The sequence below is a fragment of the Solea senegalensis genome, linkage group LG14 (genome assembly GCF_019176455.1).
Source record: "Solea senegalensis isolate Sse05_10M linkage group LG14, IFAPA_SoseM_1, whole genome shotgun sequence".
NCBI classification, from domain to species: Eukaryota; Metazoa; Chordata; class Actinopteri; order Pleuronectiformes; family Soleidae; genus Solea; species Solea senegalensis.
In genome coordinates, this window is record NC_058034.1 from 11452657 (window position 1) to 11468934 (window position 16278).

Here is a 16278-nt window from a genome sequence, read left to right on the forward strand (position 1 = left end):
TAGACAATGAATGAGTTAATTGAGTTTTCTTTGTTTGGAATATAACAAAGGTTCAAAATATATCGATGTCTTAATGCACCGTGCAAACACCCAGTTTGGGACAAAACACATTATTTAAAAGTGCGATGAACACGTTTCTTCAAATTTTATATACCCTCCATATCTCCATAACAAACACGCTATATTCATGTTTTTTCTTTGTTCTGTCAAATTATGTCTAACTTGTCTTCACTTGTTTTCCCTCTCTGTGAACAGGTGTTTGGTGTTTGGAGCCAGAGGACAGAGACTCTCTCCTGGCAGGTGTCCTGGACTTACCATGGCAGGATGAGCTGTGCTGTGATTCACATACAACCCACTTTAATGTGGAGGGAGGTGGCACGCACACACCGGGGACCAACGGCTCTGAATCAGTCCTCCCACACCAGCCCCGCTGCAGCTTCAAAAGCTTGACATCCGAGTTACGTCCTCATGAGCCCTTTGGCCACAGCAGTTCATTCAACACTGGTATGAAAAAATGCTTCTTGACCAACAGTTGATTTATCTATCAGTCTTTTTAGTGCTGTTCCATGGGTGAGAATTTTTTGATCAGGGCTTGTCAGGGCTCTGTCAGTCTTGGCTGAGTAACAAAGGATTTGTTGACAGAGTCAAGTGACATATTTCAAACCACTGGTTACTTCACTGCTTTTCCACAGTTGTCTTGTGATCAACTCAGTGACAACATTCTGTAAATCTAAGACGAGGAGGCATATTCACATTATCCAAAGATTTTATTTGAAATTGACTTTTTAAAAACACACAGAAATGGTCCTTAAATTCCAGATCTTTACATACACACAAACTTTCATATACACTCCCATTTTAATCATATCATATCATACTTAGTGCATCATCATTTGATAATATATCAATTAAAGGGTCTGTGGTGATTGGAACCAAGCTGAAGGCTTCACGCTTCAGAGCAACAACTATCTGAATTCTCAGAAGTCCAGACACTGGTGGGGATGGTTGGTGACCTGATAAGATGAAGGATTAAGAATAATGGATCACTTGAGGCAGCAAAGATGGTGGTGGGGGTGATGTTGAGCTGGACGTCGTGTATGACAGCAGAGCAGGAGAACAAAGGCAGAAAGACAACATTTTTTGAAAGGCAAGGCAAGGCTGATCACATCATTGATACCTTGGAAAATGACAGCTAGAAGTTCAGAAGGTCATATAGCACACTTAAAAACAAGCCCTGCTGCCCCAAAATGCTTTATGTGCTTAAATGAAGTTAAAAGGAGCAATAAAATACAATAAGTCACCAAATAATTATCAGTAAAACACATCCAGGAGCAATTATCGACTTCAGTGCTCTGCCTGGAGCATGAAGGTGCAACAAGTCAGTCAAATAAGGTGGGGGTATTTTGCAATGACTTAAAAACAAGCAATATAATACCTAATAAACAGTGTAGTGAAGGTAGAATAGGGGATGATGTGATCATGTCGTTGTATCTTCCCCATCAGCATATCTTCTCCTGTGTTTTGGACCAGCTGAAGAGGGTGAAGAGACAACTCATCTACCCTGAAGTGTAAAGCATTGCAGTAATCCAATCATGATGTGACGAACATATGAATTTCTTAGAGTGGGAAGGCGTTAGAGGAGATGAAACTGGAAAGTATGAAAACAAAATTAAGACCTTCACTGAATCCAAATTTTATCCCTTAATGATCTCTGCTCGGGGGGGAACCTCGGCATAATATTTACTAGAAAGATCAAAATGACACACTTGTGAACCATGGTTACAACAGTGCGTCTGTTTGATGTGGCTCGTGCTTATTAGAACAAATAAACAAAATGATGCTGTGTGTGTCACAGAGTCATGATTTGCCCGCGGCTGCATCGCTCATCACTGACAAAGCTGCCTCCTAAAGATCAACTCGACTGGCTCGTTACACTTCAGTGGATTTTCACCTAATGTCCCTCACTGTCTCCCATCAGCGGGCTTGTGACCACATCATACCGTGTGGTCGATAGGGATTCCCTGCTCCTTTTATTAGTCATGATGAAATCAAACCAGCTGCTCTTCCACTGTTAATGTAAGGTTAGAATGCAATAATTAAAAAGTACAGGTCATCATTTTGTATCTGAATCAAGAGGTCTTAAAATGATCTGCACCATTATCTGGTGGATGTGGAATAAGGCGGAGGCAGAGGTGTCAAACTGGCAGCTGGCAGGCCACATGAGGGATTTTTTTCAATAATTAAAACAAATTTCTCATATTTTTCAGCTTTAAAATGTGATCATCTTCGAGTTACTTTGCTCCATACAACAAAGAAATTGTTAAAACTGAACATGTCTTGGTCTGTCCATGTTTGAGAAACACTGATCAACATTTTTCAACATTTTCTGGCAGACCGAGCAAGTACTCAATTAATCGAGATTAATAAAAGTAATAATGAGACTAGTTGAGTATTTTCTCGATCAATCGAGTAATAGTTTGGTCAATCAATGTTTTTATTGTGAAGTTACACATCATTCCACGTTGAAACATACACTTTGATATTCTGTGAGATATTGTCGTGGATAGTTTACTTGCCTTTTGGGATTATGTAATCCCAAAAGGTAACCGCCTGATGACTAAAACTTGTAGGTGTGTTTGGCCTTGCGGAGTAAGGTGTTCTACCGAGTGCCATTGTAACTAGAAGAATAATCCCTTACTATTGTCTGCGTGGAAGTAAATATGGACGTCAGGCACGAGTCAGAGGGCTGAGGAAGATTTGTTCTGTCATATTGATCTTTGAGGCGGCGTGATGCGTTCAGATCAATGATGCCAGACATTCTTGCTTAATGTCTGTGCAGGGGTAATTAAGCAGAGGCACTAAAGGCCAGCACTGTGCCTCCTGATTGCTTTATGAGGCATTTTGTCACTCAAGATTGTTATTCAGCTTGATTTTTACACGCGCACCAAGGGCCGCAGGGTATATTAAGACTTTCTCACACATCATTTTCCTCCGGGTGCTCGCATCATAGTCATACTTTCTCCTTCACATCTTTTTGTTGATATCGGCACCAAAATGTTCCCCGAGACAAGTCGGATTTGGATTAATGATCGCAGAGGGACGAGACGGAACAACAAACATGATTATCTCAGGGTTATTGAACCAAAGAAGGAATATTTATGGAGTAATTAGGAATTTTAATACGAAGAACTGAATTGCTGAATATTTTAAGGCTTTTTTTTTTAAAATGTATCAAGTTGTATGCTCAGTGTATTATTTAATCATGTCTTGCCACTTCTTTCTGTGAACACATCAGGATGTGATCAAGCACACCATCATAAAATCCCCCCTTCAGTACTCCACGACACTCTGTCAGACATGCCTGAATACTTATTAGGAAATTTAATTCACAAAGTGAAATGGCACCAATGTGCAAATAAAAAAGACTATTGCCACATGCTGATAACTTAAGTACATTTCATGTTGCTGCTCTTTACACAGATAAATATTTTATTTTATATCAGATGAAACACACACTGTGAAGGCATTATATGCCTGTAGTTTGTTGACTATGGGGATGAATTGCATTTCTAACCTGAGCTGTTGATTTCTAGAGCAATTTTGAAACATGTGTTTTAATGCAACTGTACTGGCTACATTACTAGGGCATGTGCTTGACTTGCAAGGTGAAAGACTTTGAACCCCCCACTATACTTTGGCCTGTGTCCACTTGTGTCCTCAGTGAGTTCCTGTGGCCCGAAAAATCATTTTTACCAAATGAAGGAGCTAGTTTTTCTTTGGTACAGGGCTGTTATGCTTCAAATTACATCTGTTTGCTTTGAGAAATGTGCACCCGACTGATACTAAGGGTATGATAAGATAAGATATTATCTTGTGTTCACAAGGTACTTAAAAAACAACTTTTAGCAGCTCCGTAGTCTACATTACTGATGGACTACAACTTTTCCTCACCCTCTTAGAGATAGACTGAACTGAATACTGACTTCAGTATGTATCTAGTTCTGTTTATTGTGAAAAATAAAAAATGCACCAAGGAATTCCTAAAAAAAATCACTCAGGGATGTACAGGTCTGTCCAAAAGTCCTAGGGCACCATTAGATTTGTTGTTTTAGTAATGCTCTTATAACCACATAGTTAGTTATTTCTCAATCACTCTATTGGAATCCATCCAGGAAACACGGGAAACGTATGCAGTTTTTAAAAAACAAAACAAAAAAAACAACTTCTACAGGTTTTACCTTCAACCAAATCTACCATTGTGTACAAATAAAGTTACCTTAACTTACCGGCCCGCCAACATTGATAACCGGCCCGTAGATGAATTCAAAAATCAGATTCAGGTTTTTTTCATGCAAAATTTAGCCTTTTATTCTGAAAAAAAACCAAGACAAACTGAGTCAAAGGGCAGTTTGAAGACACTAACAGTAACAGTCTGTGGCAAATTCAAGTTACTTTTTTTAAACCAACACATCTCTTAAATTTGCCACTTTTGTACAATAGAACAAAGGACGGTCGAGCAGGTATGATGTTTTGACCCAGTATTCAATTTCTGAGAAAAATTAGCGTGACCCTGGCTGACATATATCTCAGAATAGCGAAGACAGGCTTCTTTCTCAGAAACCTTTTTTATCATGGTTTCACATATCTCAGACACCACTAACATGTGTCATTTCTTGTCAGGTGTCTGTTTGGACATACTGTGCAGAATTGATGAAACCTGGGAGAAATTAACTTGTGACGTCAAGTCTCGTGGCCAAACATCGGTCTCTTTGGACGGAGGTTTGAAGTTGCAGCGTCTGTGAGTATGAACCTGCTCGCTCCTGTGACAGTAATTCATTCCTGTTTTGTTTTGCCAGTGTCGTTTCCAATTAATTGTTTTCACCGCACACTCCTTCATGCTAATGATGGAGTAGTTGTTTGAGAAGTAGCAGGATATGGTCAGACAGGTCTTGCAATATGATTTCTGAATGGTCAGATTAATCATTTTTGGATCTTAAATATCATTTTTACGAATGTTGCTCCATTAGTTTCTCACCGATGTTTATTCTGTAACTCCAACTTTTTGCAATGATCAGTAGGAGAGCTTTGCAACTAAATTGTCTCTGTCCATTTCCAGGTCACAGACGGAGGATCCACATGACAGCGCTGTGTCCAATAATCCCATCGTCTGTGAGGCAGAGGATTCCTTTGTTTGTTCTGTCCCTCTTTACACTTCAGCAAGCTATATCACCGTGGTAACCATCGGCATCTCCAGTGCCACATCTCTGCCGGTTCACCTCAGAATTCCTCCCAGACCCGGTACGACATTTTGGATTTAGTTTTTGTCGTATCTTAGTAATGTAGGTTTCCTTCCTATATTGAAAGACATGAATTGATCCATAACTACTAAATTGCTGTATAGTTGTCATATTTATCATTTGACATTAAAATATTCATTACCTATTAGTAAATTTGTTTTATAGACATTCAGTCACTCTGGTATTGCCAAGTCACTGCTATGAGCAATCTCTCCTTTGTAATGCTTACTTACTGAAAGTCTTGAAAAAACCAGAAGTTCCAAGCATTCACGTTTTTTTTTTCTCCCCCAAATGATTTCAGTCACTAGCGTTAACACATGCCAAGAATAAACTGAGCCATGTATGAAGCTGCAACATTTACGATGGGCAAGCTTCAGAGAGATTAATCTAGACAGATTAGTCTGATTCACCTGTGATTGGAAGACAAGACTGGGATATAAGTGTGTTTAGACAAAGACGTTCAGTGGAGTGTGTCTGGTTTGACTGTGATTTCCAGTTCTCACCATCTCAGTTACAATGTGCCGTGTGTGTCTCCCGTTGATTTGCACGTGACACAAAGAGGTGGAAAGTTAGTTCATATGTCGCTTTCTTGAACTGCCATTGTGTGCCATGTAGCTGAATGGTGACTTGATGAGAGCAGTGATTTGAGATTATATTTGGAAAAAGATGTTGCATCAACTCAGTTTTTGGAAATTAGGCTTTCAGACAGAATGTCCCTAATGTAGTCTGGAAAATAAATGGTTGAGCTATTAGTCATAGTGTTGAGTAACCGTTCCTCTCTCTCAGTCTTTGTGGTTTCATCACACTCGAGTATCTCTGGCTCTGTTTGTCACTGTAGCTCATGGTAATTGCACCTATAAGACTCTGAAATCCACCTGACACGGACACTAAGTCTCATGATAAATCCTGTACATGGTTTATACAATATGAAAATCCCCAGCTGCATTATTTGGTCTTAAATTGTTATTATTGACGTGACTTTCTGTAGATTAGCTTCATATATGTGTATGTAAAAACCAAAAGGTGAAATTAATTAGCCACTTATGGCAAGCTTGCAAAGAAATGTAATCACTACTGTCTATATTTCTTTCTTTACGCACGTTGTGACTCTTTCATTCATTAAATATCGATCATTCTGGTATGATGACTTTAAAGAGTATTGATCACTGCTGTGCTTAAGATGTGCCTAATTACATCAAATGACACCTTTTTAGAGGTAGTTCTGCTGTATCATATGTTATCATATGAAGAAAGTGAATTACTTACCCAGGTATATGATGTATGACCTCAAAGCTGTAGACAGGATTTAGATTCAATATAGGCAGATGCTCAAATTAGAAAATATAGTCTGTTTGAGTTTATTGACTTATTTTAATAATGCAAATGGATTCGGTAACCTTTTGGAAATGGAAACTGCAATTACAGTAGGATTAAGGTAATATTGTGACTTGATTTGTCTTGTGTCGAGTGTGTTGACTTGACTTGATTCTTCTCTTGAGACGAGAGTTCTTTATCTATAGTTATGTGCTTTATCTTTACAGTAAAACCGGAGCCTCCAGTCAACCTTTCGCACATTCAGACCATCGATGCGGAACTGATTTTACTGTGGGACGACCCTGCAGACTGTGACGCTGGACCACTGAGATATGAAGTCCGATACACCTTTAACAGCACTCATCCATCCTGGCAGGTAAATACTCACCTGTGTATATACATAAGGGTTCTAGGGTTGGTTGCATATGCATAATATTTTCATTTGCCCATTGTTCCGATTAACTACCTCAGTCAAATCTGTCATGATTTGAGGTACATTATGGCCTAATCTTTTTTTTTTTTAGCATTAGCGTTCTCCAGATATATACTGTACGTGTATTATTATCATCCCATATGTCATTGGTTGTCTCATCCTCTAATACTTTTTTATTCTTTTATAGTAAAATGTTCAATAAAAAAAAAACCAACAGCAGTACAGCTCTTTCCAGACCTGCAGCATGCCTAAGATAATATGAGCACTCAGTTTTCAACCTGACACTTTTTTTGTGTGTGTGTTAATCCTTTAACATTTTACACCTGAAAATGTCTTCCATTAGTTAGTTATTATGTTGCCATAGAGCCAGAAGGGTTTTTAGGGTGAGCCAGACACATCTAAAAAGACATGAAACACATGATCTGTGGGTTAGTTTGTAGGTTTTACTAACACTTTAGTAACTACTGCAAATAAGCTTGGTTTCCATTAAGATGCATCATAAAGTTTCTGAATTTCATGTTTCCATTTGGACACAAATCAAAAATGTTCCTAACAACAGGCTGATGGAAACCCACCCACAGTCATGGCTCAGTGACAGATTTTGATTGAGTCACAGTTCTCTGATGAACACACTCTGTCTTTGCTGTGCTTTCCTCTGTCTCCAGGTGGTGTCTGCACCTGCAGAGCCCAGACAGTCTCTGGATCTGAAGCCCAGCCTCAACTACACCGTCCAGGTCCGCTGCTCCGGCCTGGAGGAGCCTCCGCTGTGGAGTGACTGGAGTGAGAGTCACCACATCTACCTATACAGTGAGAACCACTCCTGCTCAGCTATTTAGACAAAGACAGACACATAGACAGTTCAGAGCTTGCAGCTTGTCCTTGTTTATGTGTCTTTTCTTCCTGTACATATTGTTTGAATTTTCCTGCAGAATCAGCAGGTGATCTGAGGGCCTGGAGTTGGTTGAGGGGGTTCCTTAAATAGACCTTTAGACATATATCACTCCATCGCTAGAATATCTTAATAATGGAGATGTGTAGTTCTCAGATGATTAAGTTCAATTAATTGATTGATATTTATTTATTTTAGCTCATTTTCAATTAAGAAAAATGAATATGAAGACAAAAGAACATGTACATTCTCAGTGGTAAATCCCAACAAAAACAACAATAATACAACAATAACAACAAACTACTGTTCTCAGCCACTGTGTGAAGAGCAGAAACCCGTTTTTGGTTTACAGAGTGTGTAAAATCCTAATCATATTCTGCAGTTATATATTTATTATACAGTAATGAATCTGGTTATATAAGACCGGCATATTCTTTTTCTATTTTTTTTTCATTATAACTTCAAAGCTCGAAGAGTGATGAAACAGCATGTTGTTTTCAAGTTTCCACTTGTTGAGAGCCAATTTCCTTTCCCTTTGTTGCCAGAGAAGTTGACCTCACTCTGTCAGTAGTCTGACAAACTACAAATACAGTGAGGAATATGAAGCCATGAGGCAAACAACAGCATTCAAAATCCCTGTGGGTGGTCGAGAGTGACTCAGCCGTTTTGCTTGATTGAATAATCTTTCTTTTAATCCTCTTTATTTCTATCACTAAACTTTGTTCATGGCTACAAAAACAAATAAAAACAAAACTTCTTTTTTGTGTACAGTTGTGAGCTACATCCCTGACAAAGTCGTGGCACGGCCGGGCGAGAATATAACAGTCTACTGTGTGTTCAACGACCACAGCTTTAATGCCAGCATGGCATTATGGGTGCTCAACTGGGACCAGCAGCTTCACCACAGCCAGTACCACCCAGTCAACCAGTGGGTGAGAACACAAACTCCTATCATACCCATGTCTGTGTTTCTGGGAGAAAGTTGAATGACTCACTAAATTTGCACAGTAGCACACTGACTTTTCTTTCACCCATAAACAGGTCAGCCAGATCACAGTGCATCCTTCAGAATCTCGGATGTATGACCTGCTGCAGTGCACTCAGGATTGGACCCTCCCGTACAGCCAGATTTTTGTAGAAGGTGAGCTTTTTTTTGACAAACTAAATGTTCAAAGAGAGAAAGAAATACAAAAAAGATACAAATATCTGTCTTGAAAGTAACTTCTAACCTTTTTAAGTTGTTGGAAAACGATGCTTCTCTGTCTTTTTGTCCCCTGAACCAGTGGACAAAGACAGGAAGGGTCTGACATGTCATAGCACAACAATGTGAACCAAAGTAAACTCCAGTGAAGAGGCTATCCTGGGTCAAGCTTGTTTTTATTTTTCCCTCAACCTAAGCGCTCCTCTCTCTGTGTTTCAGGAGCTTCCATTGATATAAATTGTAAAACTAACGGTGATATTGACTCAATGGAGTGCAGCTGGGAGAACACACAGTGGACCAAAATGGAATTTCGAAACAGGTAAAGCATGTTTTACATCTCCACCCTTACAGACCTTTAAAATAGACTCAAATGTCCCTTTATTTTAAGCTTTCAAATTGTTCATGTAACCTCAGATCAACACTCATAACTGATCTGAACACAGTGTACCAGACAACACGTTCATGAACACACCGACACACCCTGGAAATGCTTGTTTTCAACCCCACACAGTGTGAATTAATGCCAGGAAGATAGCAATAAAACCCCTGTTTTAAGTCACTGTTGTCAGCGGTTGTGACCTCAGAGCAAACACAAGTCTAACACTTCTACTTCAAAGCTACTCGGTTCTTATGTTGATAGTTTTATGTTTATTTTGGGTAATGAAAAATTTACAAAATGTAGATGAATCACAGGAGAACATGATGACACTATTAAGGTGTTCATTAATTTCCCTCCGTTACTTTTTTTATGCCAGGTGGGCTGACGTGCCGTGCTATGTGATGGAGGAGAGGGACAAAGCGGGGGAGAAACTGGGGGAGAAACTGGGGGAGACAGAGCCGACCTGCCTGCAGGTCAGGACCTGCACCATCCAGCCTCTGAGGATGAACTGCTACAAGCTGTGGCTGGAGGTGCCGTCTCGACTGGGCCCCATCAGCTCCAAACCGATCTACCTCTCTCCTATAGATCATGGTGAGAGACTTACCACCAAACAGAACAGTGAACAGGCAGGTCGTATTTCAGGCTGGGGTCTAACATGTTTTCATAGCTTAGTTTATGCTGTGAAACCACATCATTTAGAGTCATCATGTGTTGTTTTTGTTATTGGTACTTGTTGTGTCAAAAATAAAACGTTTGGTATTCGTGGCATGTGACCAAGCTAGTCTGACGCCATTTTGTGCCAATGTGCTTCTTGAGCAGCATGTGTTTTACTTTTTGAAGCATAAATCAGATGCATAAACCAATGAAAAAGAATGGAGAATTGGCAGAGCGAGTGTAATAATGGAGAGAGTCTTTATTCTTTCTGGTATGTGACGGCCACTGTGGTTTCCTGACATAGGAGGAGTTCATCACTTGTTACAATCTCACTATTCTCACTATTAGATGTCATTAATTACTACACATTGGACCTTTATGTTTAGGTACACACCATGTGACAAGGTTTATTCGAAGTTCCTGCTGTTAGAAAGACTAAATACCCAATAAGACCAAGCGTGATTAGTATATGAAAAAAAACATTTTCTAGTATTTATTTTCGGTGTTTTCATTCATGACACAACATAATGAATGCAAGTAAAAACTATGTGCAAAATTAAACATATAGCCATATCTGATTTGAAATTATTGTCAACTGCTGTCAACTCACCAGTATTTTCATCCATCCATTTTCTACCACTTTATCCTCCACAGGAGGGTCGCGGGGGGTGCACCCTGGACAGTTCGCTAGTCCATCACAGGGCCACATATAGACATTTACTCTCACTCTCACACCAAGAGTAAATTTAGAGTGTCCAATTTTACCTAATCCCCATATTGCATAATTTTGGACTGTGGGAGGAAGCCAGAGAACCTGGAGAAAAGCCATGCACACATGGGGAGAACATGTAAACTCCATGCAGAAAGGCCCTCGTTCTGGTGAACTCTTGCCTTGAACTACAAGCCCCGGTTGTAGTTCAAGGCAAGAGTTCACCAGTATTTATTTTACCAAATTTAAAACATGACATTTTAAACTTTTGAGTGTTTTAAGAAATACGTGCATGTAAATGAGCCATGCCTCTTTCTACAAGCATGCAAAACCTTCCTTCTCTGATCATCAAAAACCACTAGACAGCTGACAACATAAAACTATAACCAAGTCTTCTTGAAGTAATCTGCAATTCGTTTAGTGGTTGTCGTGGGGGCGAGAAAGCTAATTATTGTTGAATCCATCCTGCAGGCAGACTGGAAGACTCAAGGAGAAATTGTATCTTTTGTTTATTTATTTCTCCCTTCTGGAAGCTCAAGAACAGAAGCCATACCAAGAAGACAGGTGTGAGCTTCCTCTCAGCTCAGGCCAAGGGCGAGTTTTGTTCTCCTAGGATGTTGTGGTTGTGCTTGGGATTGGATTAGGACAAAGTGATCCAAGACTACAGTGGCACTTGGAGGCATTTTTTTTTCTCAAGAGTGTAGTCTCACAGCCTGAGGAGAGGTAGATACTGTTGCCGGTGATGAAGTATGGTTGATGCACATATTGTAACTGGATTAGGCCCTCTGGCCACATGGTACTCTCTGGTGATCAGCATGGAGAGAATTCAATGTCACAGAAAATATGAAACACTGTGAAACACTGGCATCATGTTGCCAAGGATGATTTACACCTTCAAATAAAACTTCTGAGGCTGGCGATTACAGGTGTCGCACTAATTATTTTAAGTCAGATGCTCCTGTTGTTGGCACAACAGATGAGACTTGGAAAACAGATGCAAATGCCTCAACCATCAATTAACAGGGATACTCACAGTCTTGACTTTATCAAACAACATTGTCCATATTACTCCTACAACAACTCCTAATTTACTGCAGGTTAATACCAACACAATACTAAAAGAGATAGACATTGAAACAATAGCACCTACATTACTGCCATAGTTATGTTGAAACTTATTTTGAGACTGTGTTGTTTTTGTTATCTATAAAAGCAGTTGTCTGTTGCCTTTGGAGACACTAAAATGGGGTTAAGGAAATTCCATTTGCAAATTGTTTCATTTGGTTAGCCAACAGGGGAGAGAGAGAGGTGGTAGTAGAAAACTGCTATTATAAAGGCTGTTATGTTCTACTGTAATGCTCTAATGTCCTGAATTGCAGGACACAACGTAGGTCTGCTCAACAACACAGAACCTGCTGCCGTTTCATCCAAACAAACGCTATCTTAGTTGGATATTCAGCTTCCCATGGATCATCTATGGGGGTCATGTATACCATTAACAGGTTTTGAAGACAACAGATATTTGAAATGTCAGAAAAATAAATAAATAAATACAAAATCACACCAAAAACAAAATTAGCAATAACATATATCTTTTTTTCACCTCGAAACGTGTCACCTTAGGACTAACGATCGTCTTAATCCTGACAGCCAACGAGCAAAACAGCACATGTGCCTCACACTGGATAAATTTATTCTTTGTAATGACCATGCAGGCAGCAGCTCAAGAGATGCAAGGCCAGTCCAATCCTGGGAGAGATAGTGAAGCGCCTGAGGTAATTAACAGCAGCGGAGGTGCTGAAGGACTGCATGACATCCAGCACCAGATAGTATGTTCCTCTCCTCTGTCTTTTGTTAATTAGTAGCATTAAACTAATCCCAGCCCCATCCTTTCTTTTCCACCATCAAAGTCCACCCGGGCAAAGGCACAGTGAAGCAGAGCAGACTAAAATGAGGAACTGTAACAACACCAATTTGCCACAGCTCTGAACACTGCAGCATTTCCTAAATACATGTCTCCTCTGTGTAAGCCTGAGTGCTGTAGGGTATGGAGGTTTGGACTGAAATAAAAGAGATCACAGGGTGCTGCAGCTTGCTACATAGGTGTGTCTGTATCAACACTGGTGTTGTTATACCCCCGCCTGAGGCATACTGTACACTGCAATGTGATTTATTAGCCCTGCACAGATAGCAGCAAGAGAGCATGGGAATAACAGATGTCACATTGCAGACTACGGCTGTGTAATAATAGCCTTCAAAGGGTTTACTGTAACACTCAAACAATGAGCTTATTAAATCTGTGCATCTTAAGTAATTGCTCAGATAACAGACAGGTCAGGAAATTTGCATACAGGACATCATTGAGCTTTGTCAATGCCTCTCTAATGACTGCTCATATATACATATATAGTACATCATTTCCCCGAAAAACACGCTAAAATGTCAAATCAGTTACAAAGAAAACAAATCAAGAAAGTCTGCAACGACTTGGGGAAAAACAGAGGCACACAGTGTGTGGGGTTTTTTTTTCTATGAGAAATAAATCTCATCCTTGGTATCTCAGACAAGCATAGAAGCATGAAGCCTGCCCACAGCTCCAACAGTGTCTTCAGATTCCTCCAATATATGCGGGAGCCATGACCCTTTCTTCCCTTACTGGTTAAATTATTTACAGGTGCTCTCCTCCTGACAAACCTCTTACTGTCCTCACCTCCTGACACGAAGGCACTCAGCCACTCAGCTGAATATAAACCACCACCATTGGTAGATACAAATTCAAGCTGGACGTGTTAAAGCAAGTGTGCGGCACTTATATTTTATAACACTTGATTCGGAGCACCAAAAAACTTGCCACCTGTGAAGTTACAGTGAAATAAGCACAATTTGTTGTTATTATTATTTGTATTATTATTATCATTATTATTATTATTATTGTTATCAATACATGTCTATTTCCAGAGTTTAGCCACGTTCTTCCACACAGGCACATGAGATGCAGCATTGGCTTTGTGATGAGAACGTGCTGTGACCACAAAGACCGTGAACCTGCACTCAATCACAAAGAGAAAGGATGGCTGGGGAAAAGAAAAAAAAAATAATAACTGAAAATCACTATCTTATCTTTTCCCAGCATCTGTGTTTTATGCTTTGAATCTGACTTCAAAGCAAAGTATGGCTGAAAGTCACCCTGTTGTGTGAGTGGGAAGCTTTTACTTTCTTTGTTGGTATCACTGCAGTACACTGCACACCTGCTAGAACAAGACAATCATGCTAATCAGTTCTAGGTGTGTAATTTAACAAACTGGCATGCACACAAACATATGTAAATAGAGATAAACACTGCAGGTGCAAATGATGATATATGGATGTGTGACATTGTATGTCGAGCATACAATGTAATTGTCACGGTGTCACTGCTGTCGTTTTTGAGTGAGTGTCTCTTTTGTTTGTTTGTTTGACTACTTGACATAAATGTCATATTTGACTGACCCAAGAATTTTAATTAGCCAAACAAAGACCTGTTCCTCCTTAAATCAAATACCTCCTTCGTCAACCGCAGCTTTATTGACAAACGTCACTTCCACAGACATGCATGGGTCCGTGTGTTTCATGTCACTGTTAAACCACAATGTTTTCTTTATTGATTTTCCTGTCTGATCTCATCACAGTTTCAGTGGAAAGGAAACAGGACAGACACATCAGACAGAAAACATCACAAAAAAAAGGAATGAAATGATGGGATTTTCAAGGCTCAATGGAAGCAATTCTCTTAGCATCTCGAGAAGAATGATTGGTTTATAAAACTCTCTTATCCTTCAGTTCTGAATGATCCTTCTGTAACTGATCCTTATCCATCAGTTCTGCCAGTACGTTAATGACGGTGATACAGCAGCAGTAGGAGGCAGCGTTGGCTGGTATCTGGCTGAGAGGCAACATCCCTTGGGGACTCGCATCCCTCTCCTAGGACATGTGAAGGAAGACTAAGAGGGGGGCCTATTTGTGAGCTCCAGTGGGTGCCAGAAAGATCACAGTGACCCGCTCCAATGGCATGTGTCCCACTGACAGCTCCTGAAGCCAAACTAGACTCTTCAATCAGTGTCTGCGATGAACTGAAGGCAATGTCATTACCATCACCAGTCTTGTATTTTTCTCAAAAGAAAACCTGCATCAAGTGCATCTTGTGCCTTGCAGGAAGCGCAGAAGTCCTCTGATGAAACATGCCTCTATTAAGCAGACTCTGGCTGCAGACTGCTGCGGATACTGACCTTCAGATCAGGGTTTTCTACATGATCTCAAATGATTAAAGGAAAAAATGAGGTGAGTGCTAAACAAAGGCATCCATGGAGCTGAAATAGTAGAAAATTACTCTGAATAAAAACAGTTTCCATACCTTTTTTGCTTTTGTATAAATAGCTTTATAAAATGAATTCAGTATTGAACTCATGCTCTTTTTAAGCAACTATACTTTTATACTGTTGGACATATACATTTGTTTGTGCAATATTAATTATATCAAAAGTGAAATAATTAAAATGGTTTTAAGAATGATTGACAGATGAGAGAAAAAAGCTACAACGAGATAGTTTTCACTATAGCTCCCAGGTATTAGCTTGAAGTAAGACAAAAGAAGGCACAGCGGTGCACTTACACCATGGAAATGACAATTCTGCACAGTGCTCAATTCTCAGCTTGATTTGTGTCGAGATAAAATTATAGTTTCACACAAACAGAAGCATTTACATGGTTGAGTTTAAGATTTTCCACAAAATCTGAAATGATACTTTTGCATCCATATTGGCTGCTTCCCCTGGGATTAAACACAGCTCCATTGTTACCATTTACTCAATCTGAGCAAGAGAGTTTAAAAAGTAGTGTTTCTATATTCTGATACTATTTTCAAAGCACAACTCTAATGTGAATGAAGTACATGAAGAGCCTCAGGACAGTTTTATGATTTGAATATTAAAATCAAACCTAATTTCAGCACCGCAGGGCTCAATTATTTAGTTAGGTTTTTGACAAGATTTACAATAATTGACAGCATTTGATACAAGAAAAAAATCACGGAGAGAAGTCATGGGAAAAAGAACTAATACCTGAGTGTATGCAACAATATAAGCAACGTATTATTTTAAACACAGTTCGAAAGGAAGTAAAGGACTAAACTGAAGTTTGTTATTTCCCCATATCTCCTTCCCTGCACTGCAGCTCCTTTTTCATATTATATGTGCTTCCTTTCCACCTTTTTCCACCTTAATGCAACTCTATCAGGTAATATAATTAATATATGGCCTAGAACCTGGCTCAGGCAGATAATTGAGTTCTAATGTTCAAACTGTGGTAATACCATTAACTAACTCACTCCCACAGCTCCATAAAAAAGTAGAAACCAATTGACAGTT

General features: G+C 39.5%; 1 protein-coding gene across 1 annotated transcript in view; it reads left to right on the forward strand.

The window, feature by feature from the left end:
* The window catches only part of LOC122781004 (leptin receptor-like), a 37416-nt gene extending 22556 nt beyond the window's left edge, over nucleotides 1-14860 (forward strand). Inside the window, exons 4-15 of the mRNA XM_044044481.1 lie at nucleotides 256-504; nucleotides 4681-4798; nucleotides 5117-5298; nucleotides 6839-6987; nucleotides 7710-7851; nucleotides 8705-8865; nucleotides 8975-9074; nucleotides 9354-9453; nucleotides 9890-10104; nucleotides 12256-12263; nucleotides 12592-12651; nucleotides 14735-14860. Coding sequence (XP_043900416.1) covers nucleotides 256-504; nucleotides 4681-4798; nucleotides 5117-5298; nucleotides 6839-6987; nucleotides 7710-7851; nucleotides 8705-8865; nucleotides 8975-9074; nucleotides 9354-9453; nucleotides 9890-10104; nucleotides 12256-12263; nucleotides 12592-12651; nucleotides 14735-14860 — 1610 coding nt within the window. The remainder of the gene's footprint in view (nucleotides 1-255; nucleotides 505-4680; nucleotides 4799-5116; nucleotides 5299-6838; nucleotides 6988-7709; nucleotides 7852-8704; nucleotides 8866-8974; nucleotides 9075-9353; nucleotides 9454-9889; nucleotides 10105-12255; nucleotides 12264-12591; nucleotides 12652-14734) is intronic.
* Nucleotides 14861-16278: the final 1418 nt, after the last annotated feature.